This window comes from Calliphora vicina, chromosome 2 (genome assembly GCF_958450345.1).
Source record: "Calliphora vicina chromosome 2, idCalVici1.1, whole genome shotgun sequence".
NCBI classification, from domain to species: domain Eukaryota; kingdom Metazoa; phylum Arthropoda; class Insecta; order Diptera; family Calliphoridae; genus Calliphora; species Calliphora vicina.
In genome coordinates this window covers 136,323,416-136,347,937 of record NC_088781.1, presented here as the reverse complement: position 1 = coordinate 136,347,937, position 24,522 = coordinate 136,323,416, and the positions used below count along the sequence as shown (strand labels likewise).

At 30.1% G+C, this 24,522-nt stretch overlaps 4 protein-coding genes across 4 annotated transcripts; 2 read left to right on the top strand and 2 right to left on the bottom strand.

Annotated features, from left to right (window-relative positions):
• Window positions 1-946: 946 nt before the first annotated feature.
• Window positions 947-5,658, bottom strand: LOC135952219 (probable cyclin-dependent serine/threonine-protein kinase DDB_G0292550). The gene is made up of 3 exons (XM_065502067.1): window positions 5,497-5,658; window positions 2,978-3,374; window positions 947-2,601 (listed from the first exon to the last, which is right to left on the bottom strand). The coding sequence occupies exons 1-3, from the start codon at window positions 5,505-5,507 to the stop codon at window positions 2,467-2,469; spliced, it is 543 nt and encodes a 180-aa protein (XP_065358139.1). The 5' UTR covers window positions 5,508-5,658; the 3' UTR covers window positions 947-2,466.
• A 1,994-nt stretch (window positions 5,659-7,652) lies between these two features.
• Snx17 (sorting nexin 17) lies at window positions 7,653-10,588 on the bottom strand. Its single transcript, XM_065502066.1, has one exon. It carries the CDS (start codon window positions 10,233-10,235, stop codon window positions 8,688-8,690), a length of 1,548 nt encoding a protein of 515 aa, XP_065358138.1. The 5' UTR covers window positions 10,236-10,588; the 3' UTR covers window positions 7,653-8,687.
• A 966-nt stretch (window positions 10,589-11,554) lies between these two features.
• Dus4 (Dihydrouridine synthase 4) lies at window positions 11,555-12,905 on the top strand. The gene has a single exon (XM_065500635.1). The coding sequence runs from the start codon at window positions 11,629-11,631 to the stop codon at window positions 12,817-12,819; it is 1,191 nt and encodes a 396-aa protein (XP_065356707.1). The 5' UTR covers window positions 11,555-11,628; the 3' UTR covers window positions 12,820-12,905.
• A 1,012-nt stretch (window positions 12,906-13,917) lies between these two features.
• Top2 (topoisomerase 2) lies at window positions 13,918-21,233 on the top strand. The gene is made up of 5 exons (XM_065502064.1): window positions 13,918-14,284; window positions 15,307-17,215; window positions 17,362-19,547; window positions 19,809-20,174; window positions 20,256-21,233. The coding sequence occupies exons 2-5, from the start codon at window positions 15,421-15,423 to the stop codon at window positions 20,319-20,321; spliced, it is 4,413 nt and encodes a 1,470-aa protein (XP_065358136.1). The 5' UTR covers window positions 13,918-14,284; window positions 15,307-15,420; the 3' UTR covers window positions 20,322-21,233.
• The last annotated feature ends 3,289 nt before the right edge of the window (window positions 21,234-24,522 follow it).

Sequence of the window (24,522 nt, the reverse complement as noted above, 5' to 3'; positions counted from 1 at the left end):
TATCATTCATTCCGCAATTTAATAATTTTTGTGTCTAATTTCAATGGCCTATAAAAGGACGTTTGAAATTTCATCACAGATGTGATCATTATAATGATAGATATTTCAAAGGCCTTTGCAACGTCGTATAGAAGGCCATAATACAATGGGTCAAAATCTGGTAAAATTGTTTTTAACTAATAATTTAAAAAACAAATGTTTTTAAAAAAAATTAAATAGAAATTAAAAAAAAAAATTTGTTATAATTTTTTTTGTCATCATTTTTTAAAAAAAATGTTTTAAAATGAAATTTAAAAAAAAAATTTCACTAATTTAAATTTTTAATTTTGTTCACCTAAAAAATTTTAAATTTTTATTTTAAAATATAATTTAGTATATAAGATTCGGCACAGCCGAATTACATAGCGCTCTTACTTGTTTTCATTAAATTTTTTTCACCAAAAACTTTTATTCCAATTTTTTTACCAAAAAATTGTTCGATATCGAAATTATAATAAAATTTCTTGCTCGATATCGAATGCCAAAATTTCAAATAAGAAAATTACTATTAATTTTACTCGATATCGAATGCAGTACTTCGACCCCAGTTTTCAGATAAAGTTGAAAATACAAAATGAAATTGGGAAAACTTCCATCTTGTAAAATAGTTATTATTAATTCTTTTGGGAATTAACAAAATAAAACGGAATCTAAGCTAAAACAAAATCGATCGATTATAACGGAATTGTAACCATTCCGAACGAAATGGCCTGATATTTTAAAAAAGTTTGGTTTTTTTCGGAGATAATCGATTATTGTTTTTTGTCGAATAATAAAATATCAATGAAAATATATTTTTTTTTGAGAAAACTTCGTGGTAAATATTTTGGGATATTTGTTAAATATTATAAAATGCATTACAAAATACGGGACTTTATTGAGTTTATAAATAAAACAATATTTAAAATTATTCGTGACAAATTTATTATGTATTTTAAATATGATGCGTCTTATATTTACTGAAAAACCTTTTTTTAAATATGTTTTGAGACAAAAGTAATCTAGTCACGATATTTCTTCTAAAATGTAATATAGAATAATATAGAAAGTGTATGGACAAAACTTTAAATTACAGTATAAAAACAATAGAAAGGCCAGCAATACAATATTGTCCATTAAATCATTAACATTGTTTTTATACCCAATTTAATTAAGTTTTGTTTTATTATATGTATATTTCTTTGTAGTAATAAATAACCAAACTCTGTTTAAAATCAAAAAAAAAAAACTTATTTTTCTTCTTTGTTTTATTAACAAACTAAAACATAAACATGGACTATTCTCAACTTTTCTGGTTTGTGTTAAATAAATACAAATTTAATTTTGTAAATTACACAGAAAACATATACAAAAGCATAAGAACTAAATAATTAAAGTAAATTATTTCAATTTCAATTCAAAACACAACATAAAGAGGTTAGTTAATATTTTGTTTTTTGTAATAAAAGGAATGGTTAGAATTAAAAATGGGAAAGAGGGTGGATTTACATATTTTGTTTGATTTCATTAATTTGAAGTGACATTATTTATGTATGCCAAGTTATTGTTTAAGATTTAGTATAATTTGTTTCTTTTGTTTTGTTTAATAAAATGTTGGTGTCTTAAAGGTTTCTTTTTTAAATTTTGTTTAAATACTAAGATGCTATTGCTTATTATTAAAATGGGGGCTGGAAATTTTTAATTATATACAGGATGCTTAATATATATATGCATGAATTCATTACATATGTATTACATAGTATATATAAAATACATTGGCGTTTGTTTTTATACAAACGTTGTTACAAAAAAATAATAGCAACATTTTTTATTTTTCAATGGCAGTTTGGATTTTTTAACTTTATTTTCAAATGCTGTTTAAATTTAAAAGAAAAAATGCTTAATTTATATTTAAGTGTATAAAAAAATGAAAAAATATTAATTGAATTTATAAAAATCATTAACAATTTTAATAATAATTTGAAACCCTCTACCCATTTAATTATAATATGTATTAAATAATAAAAACATATTTTTTTAAACACCCTGTATATAATTAATTGTTTTACGTTTTTTTTTATTATTATTACATAATTATGTTTTCAAAGAGTATAAATATCAATTATGTATGTTAAATTTAAACGGAATTTAAAGTTTTATTTTTTTTTTAATTATTTTTATGTTGGATTTGAAAATTGTGTCATAATAATATAATGTTAATTATTGTTGTCAAGTATTTTTCTTAAATGTTTTTTTTTTAAATTTTGTTTACATTTTTGCAGTTTGCAAAACAAATATTTTCTTTGTTGTTTTAAATAAATGTTGTTGTTGTGGTTGTTTTTCTTTCAATTTGTCAAGTTTTTCAAATTTATATATATTTTGAATTATTAAAGTATATTTTTAAATCATTATGATTTTGTTATAGAGAAGCTGTCACTGCTGCTCTATTTATTGATGACCATGAGAGACATGTATGTTTTGAACCAGTCGCTGGCCCCAGTATTCCTCCAAATTAAATGGTTTAAAATTTTTTAATTGATTATCAGATTCGTTGTATAGCACTGATGTACTTTGTTCACTAACCTGGAATTAGAAAAGTTAGAGAGACAGCAAGTTTAATATTAAGCATTTTAATTATAACATAGTAATAAATTTAATTGAATTTGTATATTTTGAATAGCAACCGGCATATTGATGATAATTGTTTAAAATCGAGAAAATCAGCCCACAAGTGGCTGAGATATAAACCGCTACTACCTCTAGTTATTCAAGCAGTAGCGGCTTATATCAATTTACAAATTTTTGTATAAAAACACTCAAAAAGTATTTGAAAACTAAGTGATTTTCATACAAAAATTTTAAAATTTAAATTCTAAATAAAGCCCAAGTAAGAAATCACTAATGTACCAAGTTTTTTAAATTAAGTAGAAATGAGAAATCATTTTACCAATTTACTTACTTTTGTCCATGCTTCCCTTATGTAGCGTATAAGTTCATCGTGTTGTGTTATCGGTTCGCGGGACATATTTGATGTATTATTGCTTATGTGTGTGGTTGAATTTATATACATCGATGCAGACGAACCGCCCGACGACGATGATGTCGATGAAGTTGAATTCTGTTGTGAATTGTTGGAATAATGTGATGAGGAATTGTTGCTTGATGCATTACGATGTGAATAGGAATTATGATTATCATAATGATTATTGTTGTTATGATTATTAGATGAAGAGGATAGAGAAGATGACGATGAAGAGGAAAGTGATGAGTTTGAATGATTGTTATGGTGTTGATTGTTGTGACCACCACCGCTTTGTCCGCCACCCTGACGGCGATTGTAGGAATAACGGCCAGAACTGTAAAAGAAATTTGAAAAGAATTACAGCAAATTAAATATATGAAACACATATAAAATCGATATTAATAAGAGAGCAGTGTTTGTTCGTAATCGATATTTCAAACATACTTAAAATCTATATTACTCAAGAACTAATGCACTAAATAAGGCAAATATTTAAATACAAGTTCTATGGAATGTGAAGAGTGTTTCTGTAATGATTTATTTTTATCCCATAGATGGAGTAGTTTTAGATTTTAATCAATTATACCTAAACGGCTAAACCGATTGAATTGAAATTCGAAAGACATTTAGAACGTTTTGTGGAGTGCTATAACATAGAGAAATATACATAGAGCGGAAACTCTGCTGTCAAAGACCTAACTCAGTTGTCAAAAACCTAAGTGGTGAAAATATATTAGTAAATAAAATAATGTTAAAACAAAAACAACACTCGTATGTGTGATTATTTTGAGTAAAATTTTGGTTTGAGTTTTTTTCTAGTTTCCGCTTTTGTTGTTTCTCTATGTGCTATAATTCGAAAATGAATTTCATATATCATAATTAATTACTGTGTATAATAATTTTAGTAGCTAAATAAAACTAAATTAAAAAAAAACTTTTGTTTTAATAGAGCAAGGTTAAAGTTCAAATTTAAAGTCTACATTGGACATAAATACAAATAAAACTAAAAGCTAAATTTAATTAATTGGCAACAACAATTTCTAGTAATGGGACCAGAATTTTCTATTCAAGCATACATGAAAGACAAACAAACTGAACAATCAATGTCTACTGAAAATTTTTAATTTATAACCGATTATGGAATAAGGCTAGGATGTTGAAAATAAATAAAATTTAAATTTGAAATGGTAAAATAAAACGAAGTGTTCAGGGAACAAATCAAGATCCCAGTATCGGTTTATATTTTCATAATTTTTTTTCTGGTAATATTCATATTTTCTATCGAAGGGGCTTTAAACTCTGGGGTGTATCGAACACCGGCTTCGCTAAAATCACTTTTTCTGTATATCAAAATTGTCTGAAGTACTGCCATATAAATTCAAAAAGGAATTTTTGGATCACAATAATAATAAACAGTACGATAGTACGAAAACAATAGTGTATAACTTTTTTGCCATTTCGAAATAATTGAGTTTAAATTGAGTGTTAGTAGACATCTAGAACAAAAGTAATATTCCAATTGATCTTTTGACCTACTTTCTGGAAGTAGAATTTCTCCAAATAAATAATGGTGTATATGCTTATACACTATTGTTTTATTGAGGGGACGATATATCATATTAAAGGTATTTTGAAGCACTATTCAATGATACCCATAACGATCAGATTGTTTTCCAAACTGTTTTGCTGATATTGATATATGCTCAAAAACGTTGGCTGGAGCTGTCAGTCAGCCTGTTGTTTTAATGATTGTTATAGTACAAGAATCACTAGTGAAATTGACAGTTCGAGCCTCAAAACAAGTGAAGAAAAATATAATCACCTTAAAATGAATACTTTTTTTGTCTCCATAAACAGCATCAACAACAACAACGTAAATCCCCAATTACTCTCTACAACTACAAACCAAAACAAATCAAATACTCCCGCATAAACAAATACTAATAAGACTGAATACAAATACAAACATTCATCAATACAAGAGTTCTTTGTTTATAGATTGGAAAAAAAACATGTTTACTCAATTACTCGCCATGTAATCAATACAACTGCACAAAAAAGCCACACAATGAATGTAAAAAGATATAACAAAAACAACAGTTCTTTCGTAAAAACTACGAAATATAAACAAAAAAGTGAAAAAAATACAGAATGCGTCTACAAAAAAAATCATTACAAGGTCTGTTAAGATTTATAAAAAGAAATGAAATATCTCTCTTGCACTCTAATTATAAAATTAAACACACAAACTATGTATAGCGAATGAACCCCCAATAAATTGCAGCGGCACCTCTAAACACCCAAAATGGCCCTAATTTTCCGTGTTTTAAAAATAATAAAGACCTTGGCACAATTTATGTGAAATGCAATGCTTAACAATTGTATATTTATAATGTTAATTTAGTTTATATATAAAATTTAATATGTATACTTTAAATTACTAATTTTAAACTTACCCACGATCCATTTTTACTGTCTGTTGGGGATTTTTTTTTAGTTTTTGTTAATAGATTTAAAAGTTTTGTTTTTTATCTAAGAAAAAGACACGCAATCTTTTTTTTCAATTATTTCCGCCTTTCTCTTGCTATTTCTTTGTAGTGTGAGCTGTTTTTAATATAATTTATTTTGTGGAAAAATGCAAAAATTTATATTTAAGCAACGTTGTGGGTTTTTTCTTTTGTTTATTGCAAAATTCGTCTTTGTTATCTGCTACAACTATGAAAAGTGTTTTCTTTTATTGTTTTTCTTATTCTCCTTTCTGGCTATGTTTTGTCCGTTTATTTTGTTATTTTACTTCCTTGCTTTTCCTGTTTTATTCCAATTTTTTTTTTGTAATAAGACAAAATACGCAAAACGTATTCGGTGTGTGTGTGTTTTATGAATGTGAAAAGGCAGAAATAGAAAGTGGCAGCAAAAAATTTTCTGGGCGAAAATTATAATGTAAATTTTTCTTTATTCAAGTTTGTATTTAAACTTTTCGTTATATTTATAACATAAAACTGCCTTCTAACTTGTAGATTTGATAGTTTTTCGGTTTTAATAAGTTCTTTTAACTATATTTTTATAGAAAAAACTCCACGAAGTTACAATTTTAATCGGTTTTCTAGCTTTGCTGCTGGCGAATAGTAATAGAAAGAGAGAATCAAAGAGAGCTATTGATTTGGGTACTCGGTAGTTGTAGTGTTTATCATGATAACCATTTTTTAATACAGAGTTGCAATTTCCTTAATATACGTATTTTAAGCTTTGCTTAAAAAATATGTAAAAAATAAGAATGTTAATATTTTTTGTTTGTTTTTTATTGATAATGAAAACATATCAGTGTAATTGAAAACAAATGAGGGTATTTTTAATGTTAATAAGAAGAAAATTAAAGAAATAGTGTTAATTCCTTTCAAAATACTTGAGCTATGGAATTTTAAAAAAACATGTGTAATTTTTTCAAAAATTCTGAATCAATGTAATGTAAATTGCAAATTTGGACTTTTTTGGAATTTAATTTAGCCGTCAATTCTAATTAATATGTTAAGAAATGTCTACACAAAGTGAAAATTTGTATGAAAGGAAACATCCGAGATCATTTTGTTGTTTTTCACCAAATAGCATGCATTTCTAAAGTGAAAATATGTTATTGAATTAAACCAAATTTTGGATTTTTGGACTTTTCTAAATAGAAGAAGGCTTGTAGATTATGTAAAAATAAAAAGCGATAAAAATAAGACCATCAAACTCAAATAAGAGCTCAGATAAATGCAAACATCGGTATTTTAAACATCTATAGATGAAATCCTTCAAAAAGGTTTTATATATTATTGGGTTTAACGTTAAAAAAAATATAATCTTTTCTGTTTTTTTCACTTATTATTACTTTGTAAATACGAACTAATATAGAAAACTAAATATCAACTGAAACTGTTGTCACCTCTATCATCAGTAGCATTAGTGATGCCAATTATTTAAAAACAAATTTCGAATAATTTCAAAATCTCTGTGTCGATTTTTTTTTTCAATACAAATTTAAATATAAATTTTTACTTACAGTTATAATATTTAATTAAAACATTAATGGTAATATTTTCTTTATTCATTTATTTAATATTTAATTAAATAAAAAACTTTCAACATACGTGTTTTATTAAAGTGTTATTTTATTGATTTATTTTTTAATAGAGTAGTAAAAATAGTAAATATTAAATATTTTAAACTAATTTTTTTTAGATAAATATGTATGTATGTATATGTATAAAAAATGTAATAAATGCATTTACAAAAGATATATTGAAATAATAATTACATTAATAATATATATAAAAAAGTCGTATATATATAAAAAATCGTTATCTAAAGACATGAATATTAAATTTAGATTTTGGAAGAAACATTTTTAAACAACATAACAATTTTTGTTTTATCTTACAATAAATATAATAAATTCCATAACATTCATATTTTTGAAATATATTTAATTTTGGCAATAAATTGAGCTTTTGGAAAAAAAAAAACAAAATACAAGTAACAAAATTTTAAAATTCGATGTTTAAAAATGATATTTTATCAAAAAATATCTACCTGTTTCTTTTTTATAAATTTTAAATTTAATTAATTTTTGTTGTTGTAATAAAAATTATAAAGGTTTCATTTTTGTTCTACAAAGTTTTTGCAAGGGATTTATATGTTTTAACAAAATTATATAGATTGTTAATATGTATATATATATTTTTAAATGTTAAAGTGTTTTAAATTTATTTCCGTTTTTATATTTATTAACTGCACCTTTTTGAAAAAATTATAAATATGTATGTATTTATTTTACATTTAAGAGAATCCTCAATATTTTATTTTTCTATTTTATCATTGCATTATAAAATTATAAATTAAATGTGTATAACAGACTTTCAAGTCATAAAGTATTTTTTTTAACTTACAAAAAAAGAGAGAATGTGTGTTTGTTTAAAACTTGGCTAAATGTGGTTCCATTTAGGCCGTTGCTTTATATCTTAGTTTACTAGTAAAAAATAGTTTAAATTTATGTTGCAAAAACATTGTAATTTATACATAAATTGACTAAAAGCACTACAGTCTGTTATATTTTCGGGAAATGTGTGTAGTAGTAGGGTGTCACTGTAATTTAAAAAACTAAATTACATCAGTTATAGTTTCGAGAATTTTGATCGTTTGTAAATGGCTAAGATTTGGGCAAAATCCTACAATTTATATAAAGAATGTAGGAATGTGAAGAAATCCTCCAAATTACTTACTGAACTTGCATGCAAGTTGCACTTATCTGTCAGATAACCTGTCATGTAAAAGTGTTAAAAAAATCTTCCTTACAATACAGTGGCACCCTATTTCAAAATGTATTTTGATGAATTAATTGTTTAAAAAAAAATCTAGTATAGAAAAATTAGTATTTTTTATAATTACTTGTTTAACGGGACTTTTTAGTAAAAAAAGAAACTAGATCAGACCACACGCCACACAATTGCAAAAGGTTTTTGGACATTAGACCTTTGTGAGTTAAAGTAGCTACATAAGTATGTGATTTAATATGTTTCCTTTTTTAGTTTATTAAAATTCCTTTCGAAGATATACTTATTTATGTATTCTATTAATTTGTATGTTAGTACTCCTACAACTTTCGTAAATCCTACAAATCATCATCTCCTATGCCCTCAAAAGCCTCATTTTGCACCGCCTCCTCTTGGGCCAAAGAGTTTCGAAAAAATACCGCACCATATGAATGACTCTTGGTTAATCTAGGATTTTGTTTGTTTAAAATGCGTTGAGCTAAAAACCGTACGGGCGCCTCCGAAGACGGTGAGCACTCGTCAATCATGTGTGCAGATGATGATGTGGAAATGTGTGATGTTGGAGTTGGCGTTGAGGACGAAGACGAGGAGGAGGTGGGAGTTGAACGTGTAAAAGAGGTTGAGGAATTTGAAGATGATGTTTGGGAGTTTGTGGGTTTGGCTGTTAGTTGCTCATTATCTTTGTAGTTTAGTAACTCATTGACCATTTCTTGCAAGCAAACCGACATTAGCATGGCTTGTGGACTGTTAATGGTAATCCATCTTAAATTCTGTTTGGACATTAAATATTCAAAGGATAATTGTAAATTCGAGGACTTATCTTTTGTTTCCAGTGTATTGTGCAGAGCCGTAACACGCCATACACGCATGCGTGTTACCCGGAATTTAGTTTCTAGTATTTTGTCTTGTTTCACTGTACGCATACTTAGTTCTTTGTTACCTATTGCTATTAAAGCCGATGTTTCAGGATCGGGATAGTCCACGGTGGAGGTTAGAAACTGTAAACAACCATAAAGCGGCAATTGTCGGGCCACTTCTACGTACTCCTTATGCATGCCGTACTCTTGTAAGGACTTTAACTTTTTCAATATCTCCGCTGGGGCTATAATCCATTCTCTTTCTATCTCAGACACCGTCTGCAAGAACAGCAAATTCAAAGCTATGGAATTTTTCATTAATATTGCATCATAGTTGGGATTCCAGTAGCTTTTTCTTATCTGTATTTGACATGGCTGATTGTAGAGTCTAGAAACAAAAGGCGTTTCAAAATCCATTAGTTTTCTAATCAATACCAAGGAATCTTTGGTTTCTCGTCTAACGAGAAACAGGCAAAAGTAGGGCATCATATCTGTTGGTAATTGTACACAAGACAATGCTTTTTCTAACAAAGCGGTGGCATTGTCTGAAACACAGCAATTCACTTTCAACTGATAACCACTGGGCAGTATAACTTCCAAACGTATAGGCCGCATAAATTCCTCTATGCCATTTGAGGTATTCGATTCCTCGGGTCCATAGCCAAAATATTCCTCAAACACACCTTCAGCCAAAGCCGTTTCCAATTGGGCATTCAAAAAGAATCTTTGAAAGGAGTCCAATTTTGAAACTCTGATATCTTGTCCCAACATTTGCAGATAGTGTTCCAAAGCCTGACGTCGACTCTCTACCTGGTTGTTGGTTAAAGGCAAAAATTTCTTAGGTGGAAATTCTGGCATCACAACGCCCATGGGTAAGCAATGCCTACGCAGTTGTTCGTTCAAGGCATGCAGTTGTTTATAGCGCAAGCAGGCATGATAGCTGCCATTAATATAGATGTTGTAACCCGTGTAGGAGGTGCCTGTTGTTTCGCTAAACAACTCTTGTGTATGTGGTACCGAGAAATGCATCCTTTTTTAAAGTTTTCTCTTTATCAAAAGTGTTAAATATTTATTTTCACTTATTTATACAAATAGTTAAAAATATATTAATCTTATTTGCTTTAATTTGTTTCAATTACAAGCAATTGCACTTTTTTTATTGAATTTCTTTAGTCATTGTATAGTTTCTTGGTATTCTATTGAAGACGTTAGTTTTATTTAGCCAATAATTGTATATTTAAATTAGTCACCACTTGCTTATTGTTACTTTGTATTTGGTATAAATTTTATTGCAATTAATTAAAGTAAAAAGAGTTATTTTTGTATTTTTTGTTGATTTTTGCGTATTTTCTTCTATCTTCTTTACTCCCATATGTTTTTACGTTTCGATGTGTGAGTTTGTGTGTGGGTAGTAATTACCGAAGAAGAGTTGTATTTTGGGGAAGTAAGAATGCGAATGTTAACACAAAGAATTTTGCAAAATTGAAAAACAGTAATAGGATAATAATTGAAATCGTTTCAGCAACAAAAGACAATATTTGTATATATTGATAAATGATTTTCAAGGTCACAATCAGATAATTCATATGAAACAAACAAACAAAAAATATGCCATACAAAATTTTATGTATTTTATTAGATTTATGTGTAAAATAAGTTGTTCAACCTAAATTTTCCGTTTTATATTATTTTTTATTTAAAAAAGGATTGTTTGACAACAGCTAATATAAAAAAGTTTGACAATAGCGATCACAGCATAAACAAATAATAATCAGCTGTGTTCGTAAATTCATCTTATTGACCTTGTACTCAATATTAAATGCATTTGTATATGAAAAATACAAAATACGAAAACTTAAAAATTTTGACTTTTTTAAATTTTCGAATAGTAGACATTTGGTAATTTACGAAAAGTCGACTTTTTTATTCAAATTTAATATTATCAACTCTTTACTAATTCTTATCGTAAAAAAAATACATAGTTTTTACATTTATTGTTAAGTATTTTTGCACAGTGGAAAAAATTCAAGTGTACCGAATTAAGGCTATTATTTTATTTTTGTTATTGTATATTTTTAACAATCTAAAAAAGTGGATTTTTCGACTATTTTTTTGATTTTTTTTCGTTAATTGTCATTACCATTTTTTGGGATAACGATTTTGGAAGTTTTTCCGACCAAAATGTTAGGAAAATTTGAACAATCGACTTATTGAAATTAATAAAGATGTGTTTCGAGACACTGACTGTAGTTTTATCAACTCTGTATTTGACCGCTGTTTAACATCCCTGTTTAAGAACAAGCACGTGCATGATAAAACTAGTGATAAAACAACAAATCAAAACAAAACTGCAAAAAAACTGACGCTGATCAACAATTTCTTCATATTTTTCACATTTTTTATACATTAAATAATAATAAATATGGATGTTCAAAAACAAAGACCACAAATAGATATTTTGGAAGTGTTTAGAGAAGAAAAATCCCAAAAACATGGTTTTCTACGAGTATCAGCTCCCATGGTGCGCTACAGTAAATTGGAGTTTCGACGTCTGCTGCGGAAACATGGTGTGAAGCTATGTTTCACTCCCATGATCATAGCGGACTCATTTAATAACAGTGAAAAAGCCAGACAGAATGAATTCACCACAACATCTGAGGATAAACCACTGATAGCACAATTTGCAGCCAAAGATGCTATCGAATTTTCCAATTCGTCCCAGCTAATATATCCTTATGTCGATGGTATAGATCTTAATTGTGGCTGCCCTCAGTCATGGGCCATTGCCAAGGGTTATGGTTGTGGCTTACTGAAACAACCGGAATTAGTTAAAGATATCATACAAACAATTAGAAGACGGGTAAATGAAAATTTTAGTGTTTCCCTAAAAATAAGGTTGCTTAGTCATGAGTCCAGTAATTCAACTATAGAATTTGCCCGTCAGCTGGAAATGTGTGGTGCTACTTTTCTCAGCTTACATGGCAGAACCATGTGGCAAAAGACATCGGACCCTTTAAACGTTGCCGCCATTAGAGAGGTTAAGGATTCGCTGCGTATACCTCTTATAGCCAATGGCAATGTAAAATCTTGGCAAACGGCTTGTGAATTATATGAACAAACCAGAGCGGATGGTATTATGGCCGCTCGTGGTGTTCTTGCGAATCCAGTATTATTTAATCCAGAATATAAAAATGACAGCACGACAGCTCCCTTAGATTGCATACAAGATTGGTTAAATATAGCCGCCGAAGCGGGAGATAATTTACAGTTCCTGTGCTTCCATCATCACTTGACATTTATGTGGGGTTGTAATTTAAAACGTAAATTGCGTTTAGAATTTAATACCTTCACCAAGAAACAACAAATATTGGATTTCTTCTATGACAACTATAATGTCAAAGCCTCATCCGAGTTTCTAAGTAATCCTTTGAACTATACTAATTGCAATTACACGCATTATATGCCAGAAATAGCAGAACCTAATTTAGAAGAGGTGGATGGAACGTGGAATTCAAATACAAATGGTAAATTCTTCAATGAATTTAAGCAGGAAATGGATGGATCAGATGATGATGACTGTGATTTAGGTAGTAGTTTTTTTGCAGAAATGTAAAATAGTTTTGTAAATGAAATGAGTTTATTTTTTAGAAAAAAAAACAATAATAAAATTCTGATTTGTGGAACAATTTTATAAAATAATCGTGATTATAATTGCATTTTTATTTTCGAAAACGAGATGATTAATATCGAATTTTTTAATATTGGATTATTTGAAAATAGATTATAGTATGGGCACAAAAAGTATGTACTACCACGTTAACCAAATAATTAATATCAGTGAATTGTATTATTTTTTTAAGATCATGATTTTCATTATCTGAAAAAATCTAAAATAATACTTTATCAACTTTAGTAGTATATAGAAATTATTTTGTTTTTTTTTCTAATTAATTTGAATTTCTGGATCTGACTAGTACTTAAGAAAGTATTTGTGTGATTTCTTAGAAATTCTCAACCAGGATAATATTATTTTTTTTTATTAATTCTTCATTTAATTCTCTATTTAAGGTCTTTTTTGATAAATATCATTATAAGCAAATGAATAAAAAGACCTTAAACTTAAATAAGTATTATTTTAAAATTAAATAAAAAGGTTAAATAAATTATAATAACTATTTATCCACTCAGAATTATTTGTTTAATTTTTTTATGTTTATTGTATTCGAAAATTAATCGAAATAACACAAAAAATAATAAAATAGAACGTATTTTAAATATTGAAAAACCCGTATTTTATCATTTTTTTTTTTAACATCATCTAAGCTTCTATTCAAATATCGATTTCGCAATTAAATTGATCAAAAAGGAGAATTCGTATAATACCAGAATGAAAAACTTATTTTAGATTTTACATTATTTAAAAAAAATAAATATCTAAAATATAACAGTATACAGATATTTTAGATATTTTTTTTTACTACTAAATTTTGCAGAAATATTTTACTAATTTTATTCAATTATTTAAAGAAAATTTTAAATGCCTAATCTAGTGCTAAAGACTTGGCAACCTTGATGGACAGAGTTGTTATATTTAGTCAGTGTTGCAATTTTTTCAACAATGCGTTGCTTGATGTTTTTTGCCGATTATGTTTTGTGCTCGAAATTCGTAAATTTTCGTAATTAACGACAAAATAACGAAGAGAGTATTGGCACGAGTTTAGACGACAAGACGACGCTGCAACCAACGGTCGAAGTGTGCGGTAAAAAGAAGTTTTAATTTTTTCTTTGAAAATTTTCTAATAAATTTAACAGAGGAGAAATTATTTGTTAAAATAAATGTTGTGTTTTTAAGTTTTGTATGAAACATAAGTGAAGTGTTAAAATATTAAAAAAACGTTTGTATTCTAGCCAACGAAAACGAACGAATACACATTTTTACAGACAATTTTGTATAATAATTTGCCTGTTTCTTGGAAGAAAACTAAAAGCGGCGCGTCAACTACGTCTAAATTGCAATAAATTTGCAAAAGAAAACGGAGCATACAGCTAAATGAAAAGGAATTTTTCAAACATTTAAGGTAATTATTAAAAATATATGGAAATGTGGGCTATTTTTGAAATTAAAGGTGAATCTTTTTTTATTATACAAATTGTATGTACACCGGACGCTTGAATTTTTTAGTTTTCTTTTTTTTTTTGTACGCTTATTACATTATCGCAAATTAAAAATGGCGCTGTAATTTACATTTTTCTATTCCTTTGTTTTACTTGCATATTTGGTTTTGGAGTGTTTTCACAGCTTATTAATAGTTACTTCTTGTTTTTTAAATATATATTTTTTTATTTAAAACATCTTTAGCGGCATGTGCGATTTTTTTTTGTTATTTTATTCTACTTTTGTTTTTGCATTGAAATGCATTTTTTCCCGCTCACATTGTGTGAATATGGGAATTTTGAGAAGAGAGCGCAATTGAATGTTGTTTGGTGTGCTAACAGTTGCAAAAAAGTAGTAGTAGATACACTCCGGTTCTTCAGGCTCACTTCAAAGGCTCAAAGGCTTTACAAACACACAACGTGTATTTCTTATGGATTTCATAGGTTTGAAGACCCCACATTTCTCATTCCGAAAAACCCAATATAAAATAAATGGAATTGCTAATGTGAGCCATTTTCTCGAAAAAAAATTTCTACTACTATTTTTATGACTTGTTTAATTTTTCAAGCAGTATTGACAATGTAGCGTTTTTTACTTTGAGGTTTAACAAAATATATAAATCCTTCAAAATAAATGAAATTAATGGAAATATTAAAAAAAATATTGTCCAATTCACAATCGGTGTCGTAGCGTTGTATCGTTGTATGTCAATCATTTAAAAAAAAAAAATTTTCGAAACAAAAACAAGACATTAATAAAAAAAAAAAAATTGGGACGATACAACGCTAAATAAAGTAAATAATTTTGAAAAACACACTTTTTTGGTTAAACCGTTTTTGAATTTTCCCCAATTTCAAGGATGATTTATAATTTTAAATAAAAATGAGTGCAAACATTATTAATAATAAATTTCTTTCTTTTATTTATTATTGTAATATCTTACAGCTAGATTTATTGGTAAAAATTTCAAACAAAGTTTGAAATATTTGGAAAAAAGGAGTTAAAATCTCCTCATTGCTAAAAGTTGAATATAAAAGGAGCTTAGAAAAAGTCAACACAATGCAGAATGGTAGTAAAGCCGGCGGTGGTGGCATGTCCATCGAAAAAATGTACCAGAAAAAGTCTCAATTGGAACATATCCTTTTGAGACCCGATACCTATATTGGTTCTGTGGAGCATACTAAGGAATTGATGTGGGTGTACAATGAGGAACGCGGTCGTATGGTACAACGTGAGATCTCATTTGTGCCCGGTCTCTACAAGATATTCGATGAAATTCTAGTAAATGCGGCCGATAACAAGCAGCGTGACAGAAGCATGAATACCATCAAAATTGATATAGAGGCTGAGAAGAACTTAATTTCGGTGTGGAATAACGGCCAAGGTATACCAGTAACCATGCACAAAGAGGAAAAGATGTATGTGCCCACTATGATTTTCGGCCATCTCTTGACATCTTCGAATTACAATGATGATGAGAAAAAGGTTACTGGCGGTCGTAATGGTTATGGTGCCAAATTATGTAATATTTTCTCCACTTCTTTTACCGTGGAGACGGCCACCAAACAGTACAAAAAGAATTTCAAACAAACTTGGGCCTCCAACATGACCAAGACGACTGAACCGAGAATTAAAGAATTTTCGGGAACTGATTTCACCAAAATTACTTTCAGTCCTGATTTGGCTAAATTTAAAATGGATCGTTTGGATGAGGACATTGTGGCTTTGATGTGTAGAAGAGCTTTTGATGTGGCCGCCACCAGTAAGGGTGTTGCGGTGTATTTGAATGGCAAAAAGTTGTCGGTTAAAAACTTCAAAGACTACATTGATTTGTATGTAAAGCCGGATGACAGCGAAGCTGCCCAGCCCATAAAAATTGTGTACGAACAATGTGGAGAACGTTGGGAAATTGCCTGCTGTCCCTCTGATCGTGGTTTTCAACAGGTATCCTTTGTCAATTCCATTGCCACCACCAAGGGTGGTCGTCACGTAGATCATGTGGTGGATAATATTATCAAACAGCTGCTGGAAGTTTTAAAAAAGAAAAATAAAGGTGGTATTAACATTAAACCCTTCCAAGTGCGTAATCATTTGTGGGTGTTTGTCAATTGTTTGATTGAAAATCCCACCTTTGACTCGCAAACCAAGGAGAACATGACATTACAGGCCAAAGGTTTTGGCTCCAAGTGTGCCATTACGGAAAAATTCATTGGTGCGGTATCGAAATCGGGTATAGTAGAGTCGGTGTTGTCTTGGGCTAAATTCAAGGCAGAAAATGATATTGCCAAGACTGGCGGCAAGAAATCGACCAAAATAAAGGGTATACCCAAATTGGAAGATGCCAACGAGGCCGGTACCAAGAACTCTTACATGTGCACTTTGATTCTCACCGAGGGAGACTCAGCTAAATCTTTGGCTGTGTCGGGTCTGGGTGTTATAGGCCGTAATTTCTATGGCGTCTTTCCTTTGCGTGGTAAATTGTTGAATGTACGTGAAGCCACCTTTAAGCAGCTGGCTGAAAATGCCGAAATCAATAATCTGTGCAAAATCATAGGTCTGCAGTATAAAAAGAAATATCTTTCGATGGATGATATTAAGACTTTACGTTATGGCAAAGTAATGATCATGACAGATCAGGATCAGGATGGTTCTCACATCAAAGGTCTGCTGATTAACTTTATACACACCAACTGGCCAGAATTGCTGCGTTTGCCCTTCCTAGAGGAGTTCATTACGCCCATTGTCAAGGCCACTAAGAAGAATGAAGAATTGTCTTTCTACTCGCTGCCCGAATTTGAGGAATGGAAGAACGATACACCCAACAATAACACCTACAATATCAAATACTACAAAGGTAATTATTTAAAGCTTTTAATTAACATGCAATGTTTGTTTGTTTGTATGTTAGTTTAGGTCTAAATTTGTTACTGAATTTTTTAATTTTTCTTGTGTCAATTTAAAAACTTGTACTAATTTATGTTTGCTTTCTTTGCTGTCTAGGTTTGGGTACTTCGACCTCTAAGGAGGCGAAAGAGTATTTCCAGGACATGGAAAGACATCGTATACTCTTCAAATATGATGGCAACAAAGATGATGACAGTATTGTTATGGCTTTCTCACGCAAACACATTGAGTCGCGTAAGGAATGGCTCACCTCCCACATGGATGAAGTAAAGAGACGCAAAACTTTGGGTCTACCCGAACGTTATCTCTACACCAAGGGCACTAAAGCGGTCAGTTATGCAGACTTTATTAATTTGGAATTGGTTTTGTTCTCCAATGCGGATAATGTACGTTCCATACCCTGTTTGGTGGATGGTTTTAAGCCCGGTCAACGTAAGGTCATGTTCACTTGCTTCAAACGTAACGACAAACGCGAAGTCAAGGTGGCCCAACTTTCTGGATCGGTGGCTGAAATGTCTGCTTACCATCACGGTGAGGTGTCGCTGCAAATGACCATCGTTAATTTGGCCCAGAATTATGTGGGTTCCAATAACATAAATTTGCTAGAGCCTAGAGGTCAGTTCGGTACTCGTTTGACGGGTGGCAAGGATTGCGCTAGCGCTCGTTATATTTTCACTATTATGTCGCCACTGGCTCGTCTGATATTCCATCCCCATGACGATCCTCTGCTGCAATATGAAGTCGATGATGGCCAGAAGATCGAACCTCAATGGTATATGCCCATTATACCCATGATATTGGTTAATGGTGCCGATGGTATTGGTACTGGTTGGTCTACCAAGATCTACAATCACAATCCCCGGGATATTATGCGTAACATTAGACGCATGATTGCCAATGAAGAACCTCAAGTCATGCACCCCTGGTATAAGAACTTCCGTGGTCCCATTGAGTACATTTCCGATGGTCGTTACATCAGTTCGGGCAATATACAAATTATTCAAGGCAATAAAATTGAAATTTCCGAGTTGCCTATTGGCACCTGGACCCAGAATTACAAGGAAAATGTTTTGGAGCCTCTTTCAACGGGCACGGATAAGGTAAAGGCCATCATTTCCGATTATCGTGAATATCATACCGATACCACGGTACGTTTTGTCATAACTTTGTCCCCCGGAGAATTTGAGCGTATAGAGCAAGAGGATGGTGGCTTCCATCGTATTTTCAAATTGACCTCATCCTTGTCCACAAATCAAATGCACTGTTTCGATGAATTGAATTGTTTAAGGCGTTATCCCACTTCTTTGGACGTTATAAGGGCATTTTATCCACTACGTTTGGAATACTATGAAAAGCGTAAGGAGTATTTGGTGGGCCAATTGACGGCCCAAGCAGATCGTCTTACGGATCAGGCACGTTTCATTTTGGAAAAATGCGAACGTACTTTGGTGGTGGAAAACAAGAAACGCAAAGCCATGATAGACGAGCTCATCAAGCGTGGATATCGCCCCGATCCCGTTAAAGAATGGCAACAGCGCATTAACCAACAAGAGGAAGAAGTAGATGATGATGAGGAGGAAGAAGAGGAGGAGGGTGCTTCTACTTCGGTTGTTAAGAAGGAGAAGAAGACGGCTGTAGATCCCGAGAAAGCATTCCAGAAACTCACCGATGTCAAAAAGTTCGATTATCTCTTGGGCATGTCCATGTGGATGTTGACGGAGGAGCGTAAAAACGAATTGTTGAAACAACGCGATCAAAAGTTGGCTGAATTGGCAGCTTTGAAGGCAAAAACCGTACAAATGTTGTGGCTGGATGATTTAGATGAGTTGGAAAAGAAGCTCAATGAGGTGGAAGAGAAAGAGCGACTCGATGAGTTGGGCATCAATAAGAAGCAAGCCAAGGCATTGGCCAAAAACAAAGCTACTGCTAATGTGGTCTTGAAGAAGCGTGGCAACAAAGAGGGCAACACTGATGTATTCCCAGATCCTCGCGGCGTTAAAGTCGAATTCAAAGTTACCGAGGAAATTATGAAAAAGGTTTCGGCCGCAGTGGCAGCCACTACAAAAGTTAAAAAGGAGAAGGTGGACAAGAAGGCCGTCAAGGAGGGTGCTGCCAAGGAAGGGGCAGATGAGGATGATTTTGATGCTTTGGTGGAGGGTGGCGCAAAGGGACCCAAGTCATCACCCAAAGTTAAAAAAGAACCAGGAGTTAAAAGGGGACCCAAAAAGAAGGAGGCCACCGACGGTCTCAAACAAACAAAATTGGGCTTCAAGTCTAAAGGAGTAAGTATTGAAAAATCATGATGTTGTCTTTTTCTAACAATAATAACAATAGATAAAAGTAATAGGACGAAACGAAAAAAATATTTTTTGAACCTTTACTCTTTTGAATTTAATAATTTATGTTGAAATCAACATTCCGAAGCTCTCAAATAACTTACATATATAATTTTTCCACCAAAATTTGTTTCCACGACATTTTTATTACAAATTTTATTTTGACCAACAGTTTTATTAATTATTACTATTATTTCCCATTTTTAGCGTAAAAAGAAGGGCGGTAGTTCTGATGAAGATGAGGCTATGCTATCAGGTAGCGATGTCGATATACCTGTCAGTGTTGCTCCACGTGCCGATCGTCCGGGACGTCGCCAGGCCACTAAAAAGATTAATTATTCGGGTCTTTTAGATTCAGAGGAGGAAAAGAGTAGCGATGGTGAATTGGTATTCAAGGACAATGATGCCGTAAAAGCACCCACACATACGACCACCACAATATCTGATAATGATGAATCCGATTGTGTGGTGCAAAGTGATGAAGAAGAGTCATCACCTCTTAAAAAGAAACCTGTCACCACAAAGAGACCGCGTAAAAACAAATCATCTAGTGATAGTGAGGAAGACAAAAAGGTTGGTTTCTAAACAGAAACGATTGTTAAATTAAAAATCATGTTTGAAAATGTATTTATATTTTTTTATTTTTTTTTTCAGAAAAAGAAGAAGCGTGTAATAATTGATAGTGAAGATGAAGATGATGACTCTGATTTTGAGGCTTAAACATAAAATAATAATTTAATTTTTAAAAAATTTATATATTTTAATAAGGGAATAATAATACTAATTTGTATTCAACTTTAAAACACATTCTGGTCTGTGTCCCCTCATCCTGTCTCACTCCGTTATATCTTTACATAAAATCCTTACGAAATCATTGATTCTCTTAACACTCTCAAAATGTGTTTCAATTTGTTTTTAATGTAACCGTAACAATTACAATTATTTTTTAATTATAATAATTTTTAATTTTTAATGAAGAAATATGTTTAATTTTTTAAAACTTTTAAAAAGCTCTTACTATGTTTGTATTAATTAAACAATTGTTCTTTTTTTCATTTTAAATATAATTATTTTATTTATTCATTCATTATTAATTAAACAATAATCTAAAAGAAAGCTTAAATAATTTGCCTAAAAAAACAAGCATTTTATTTCGCAATGAAACCTTTAAAATATACAACATTTTTATATATATTTTTTTTCTTTTAAAACCCCTTATTAATGTTTAAATTATTAAACAAAATTTACCAAAATTTCAAATTGTTCATTTATTTTGTGTATGACCCCTTTAGTTTTTGTAAATACATTATTTTAATATGATTTTCTTACATTTTTATTTGAAAAGAAATAAATTTTACATACACCAAATGTTTTAAAGAAAAAATATAACGTATTTCTTTTTTCCAAACTTTTTTTTTTATAAATTTGTCTTATATTAAAACATTTTCTTAAAAAAAAAATATTTAAATAAGGTCTTGATTTTTAAAAATTTAATCATAATAGACAAGCAAAATATAAACAAACTCGAAAGAACACATTAAACGTATGTATTACAAATAACAAAAAAAATCTCTCATTTCTAATTATAAAATAAAACCAAGAAAAATACAATTTTAAATAAAAAAGAAACAATCATTTTGTTTTTTATTTAACAACATTTACAGACAGTCACAAAAAGCTCACTTGGGTCCATTAATTGTGCTTTAAGCTATTCTTCCATACGCACACCACCACCGAATTTTCTAGGTTGATCTCAAATTGAGAATGATTTGAAATCAAACTTATTCAAATGTCAAACGTTTGAGAATGATTTGAAAATAGTTCCAGAATTTTAGCTTTCTCAAAAATTAGGGGAATTTATTCTCAATTTGAGAAAACCGTTTATTCCCAACTTATTCTCAATGTTGTTTAACCTTCGCTTTACCAATACCCACCCGGGTGACCACTTAGTTTTTATTGGTTTAATATTTTTTTAATTTAATTTTATTGTTTCGATTTAAATTAAATTTATACTCACTGAACAAATTTTAGAGTTCTATAGAATTTAATAGAAACATTTTAAACTTTTTATAAGTTTGTACCATATATCGATCATATAACAAACGTTATAGTGGAGCACTGAAGCACTATAACTCCAAACTAAAAGCCTCCTTACACAAAATTACTAATCTTAAAATTCTACATTTAACTACATTTAAGCTAAAATATAATTTCAATTTAGAATTATTAAACCTAAACCAATAAGTACAATAGCCCCAAAAATTCAAGCACTTGAACATATTTGTTGGAATTTGACTTGAATACAAATGTAATTGTGTTTTAGACTTGAAAATTTTTATTTTTTCAAACTAAAAACACATGGCTTGAATTTATGTTACCTTTTTACTGGAGAATGCTATTGAAATAAAGTAATAAATACAACAGTAATTCAATAGCTTGACTACAATTCAAGGCTTGAATTACAATCGCTTTCAACTCGAATTATTAACAGGTTAATTATTTATTATTGATGTGTATACATTTTTGATTTCATTTGACTAATAATATAGACTAGTTATTTTTTAATGAAGCTGGAATAAATTTTTTAATTTCTGTATTTTATTTCTTATAAAAAATATAAATTTCTTTGAAAGTTTCCCTGATTTAACAGCCATGTTGCGGAATTTTTTAGAATAAATTTAGTTAAAAGAATAAATTTTTGAAAAATTTTCTTATTTTGGAGTTTTCAAATAGGGAAATAACTATTGTATATTGTTTTAATAAAAAATCACCTTTTTATACCCTTCAGCTTCGTGAGAAGGGTATATATAAGTTTGTCATTCCGTTTGTAATTTCTACATTTTTCATTTCCGACCCTATAAAGTATATATATTCTGGATCCTTATAGATAGCGGAGTCGATTAAGCCATGTCCGTCTGTCTGTCTGTCTGTCTGTCTGTCTGTCTGTCTGTCTGTCTGTCTGTCTGTCTGTCTGTCTGTCTGTCTGTCTGTCTGTCTGCCTGTCTGTCTGTCTGTCTGTCTGTCCGTCCGTCCGTCTGTCTGTCTGTTGAAATCAATTTTCTGAAGGCCGCAGATATCTCCGGGATCCAAATCTTCAACAATTCTGTCAGACATACTTTCGAGAATTTTGCTATTTAAAATCAGCAAAATCCGTCCATAAATAACGGAGATATGAGCAAAAATCCGAGACAACCTCTGAAAATTTCATCAAAAAACACAATGTATTGCATGCTTTGACAAAAAAACAACAAAACGTATGGTTGGATGTGCAAGCTTTGCGTATTTTGTTTTTTTTGTGTGTTTTGTTTCTTTTGGCGTTGTTGTTGTTTTTTATACAACTAACCGTTTGTTTGGTTGTGTGTTGGTTTTTTTGACAAAAAATCAACAAATCGTATGTTTGAATGTGCATGCTTTGCGTATTTTGTTTTTCTTTTGGCGTTGTTGTTGTTTTTTATACAATTAAACGTATGTTTGGATGTGTGTTGGTTTCATTGCCTTGCGTATTTTGTTTTTTCTTTTGGTGTTCTGTTTCGTTTGGCGTTGTTGTTGTTTTTTGTGTTCTTGATAAATTTAGGATGCTGTAAGCTGAAAGTGGGCAATATATTAATTATAAAAAATAATGATGCATCCACAACAAAGGTGAAGGGTATATAAGATTCGGCATAGCCGAATATAGCACTCTTACTTGTTATGATCTGATAATGTTAAAGCGTCCGTCAAGGTGAAGTTCACGAAGAAGCAACTTTAACTTACTAGCAAAATATTTAATACTAGTTGACAGCCCCGGCTTCGCCCGGTAGCATTTACTAATGTTAGTTCTTCAAGTTTCTTCAACCCACATACACCTGCCGGTTCTTATTTATTTGCAAATAAAATATCTAAATTTGTACTGCATACTTTAGGGAGCTTTTTTTATTACAGTTGACTGGACTCAAATAAAAAAAAATTTCCGAGTTTTAACCGGAATTTTTGATTTTTTTTCATTACAAACCATCTCCTGAAAATTTCGAATCGAATAAAAAAAATCAGCGAAATCGCTCCAGCCGTTCTCATGTGATACCATTACATACATGGACCATTTCATTTATATATATATATAGATAGAACACCAACAAACCTACATTGACATTTCCTTATTGGAAAACCCTTTAAAAATATTTAAATAAATAGGTTTTTGTCGAAAGCAAAATGCCGCGTCATGTCTGTTTGATTAACATAAGCTCTTTTACATTTGTCTTAACTTCTGTTTAATATAATTTTGATTTGTAAAATATTAGTTTTTTTAATAAATATGGAATCATAATTGACTAAGCCTTGCCATAGAACCCCGTAAATTGATTCAAAAGAGGAGAAACTTTAACAATTTTGAACAAAAACCTTGTTCGATAATTGAACTTTAGGGGTTACACTGTATCTGGATTCGAAATAAAAATAATCGATCCAATCCAAGCACATATCCCTCTTTGTAAATTAGATGATTTTAAATGAAAATAAATTTTAACTTTTAACCATTCCGCTAGTGAATTCATTATGAATTAATTAATAGACTTAATTCCTTTGAACTTCAAATGTATTCAATTCAGTTTTTATAGAATGAATTCCTTATTGAATCATTAAAATTTTCTTGATTTCAAATTCATTACAAAATAGCTTTAAAAATTTAATGAATGTTTAAATTTATCTTCAATACAAACTTTGTTTTTGTTTTCCAACAAAACAATTAATCATTCAAAGGTTGAATGTAGTCTATTTAAATAAAAGTCTTTGAATAAAGCTAAAGATTTATACGTATGTTAGAAATTATGGAATGAATGGCTGAGAATTAAGTTCAAAATTAATTAATTCGAATCTCTGTTTACGATATACTTAGTACGATTTTGTAAAATTAATGAGATTTAATATCGAAATATATTTCATTCGA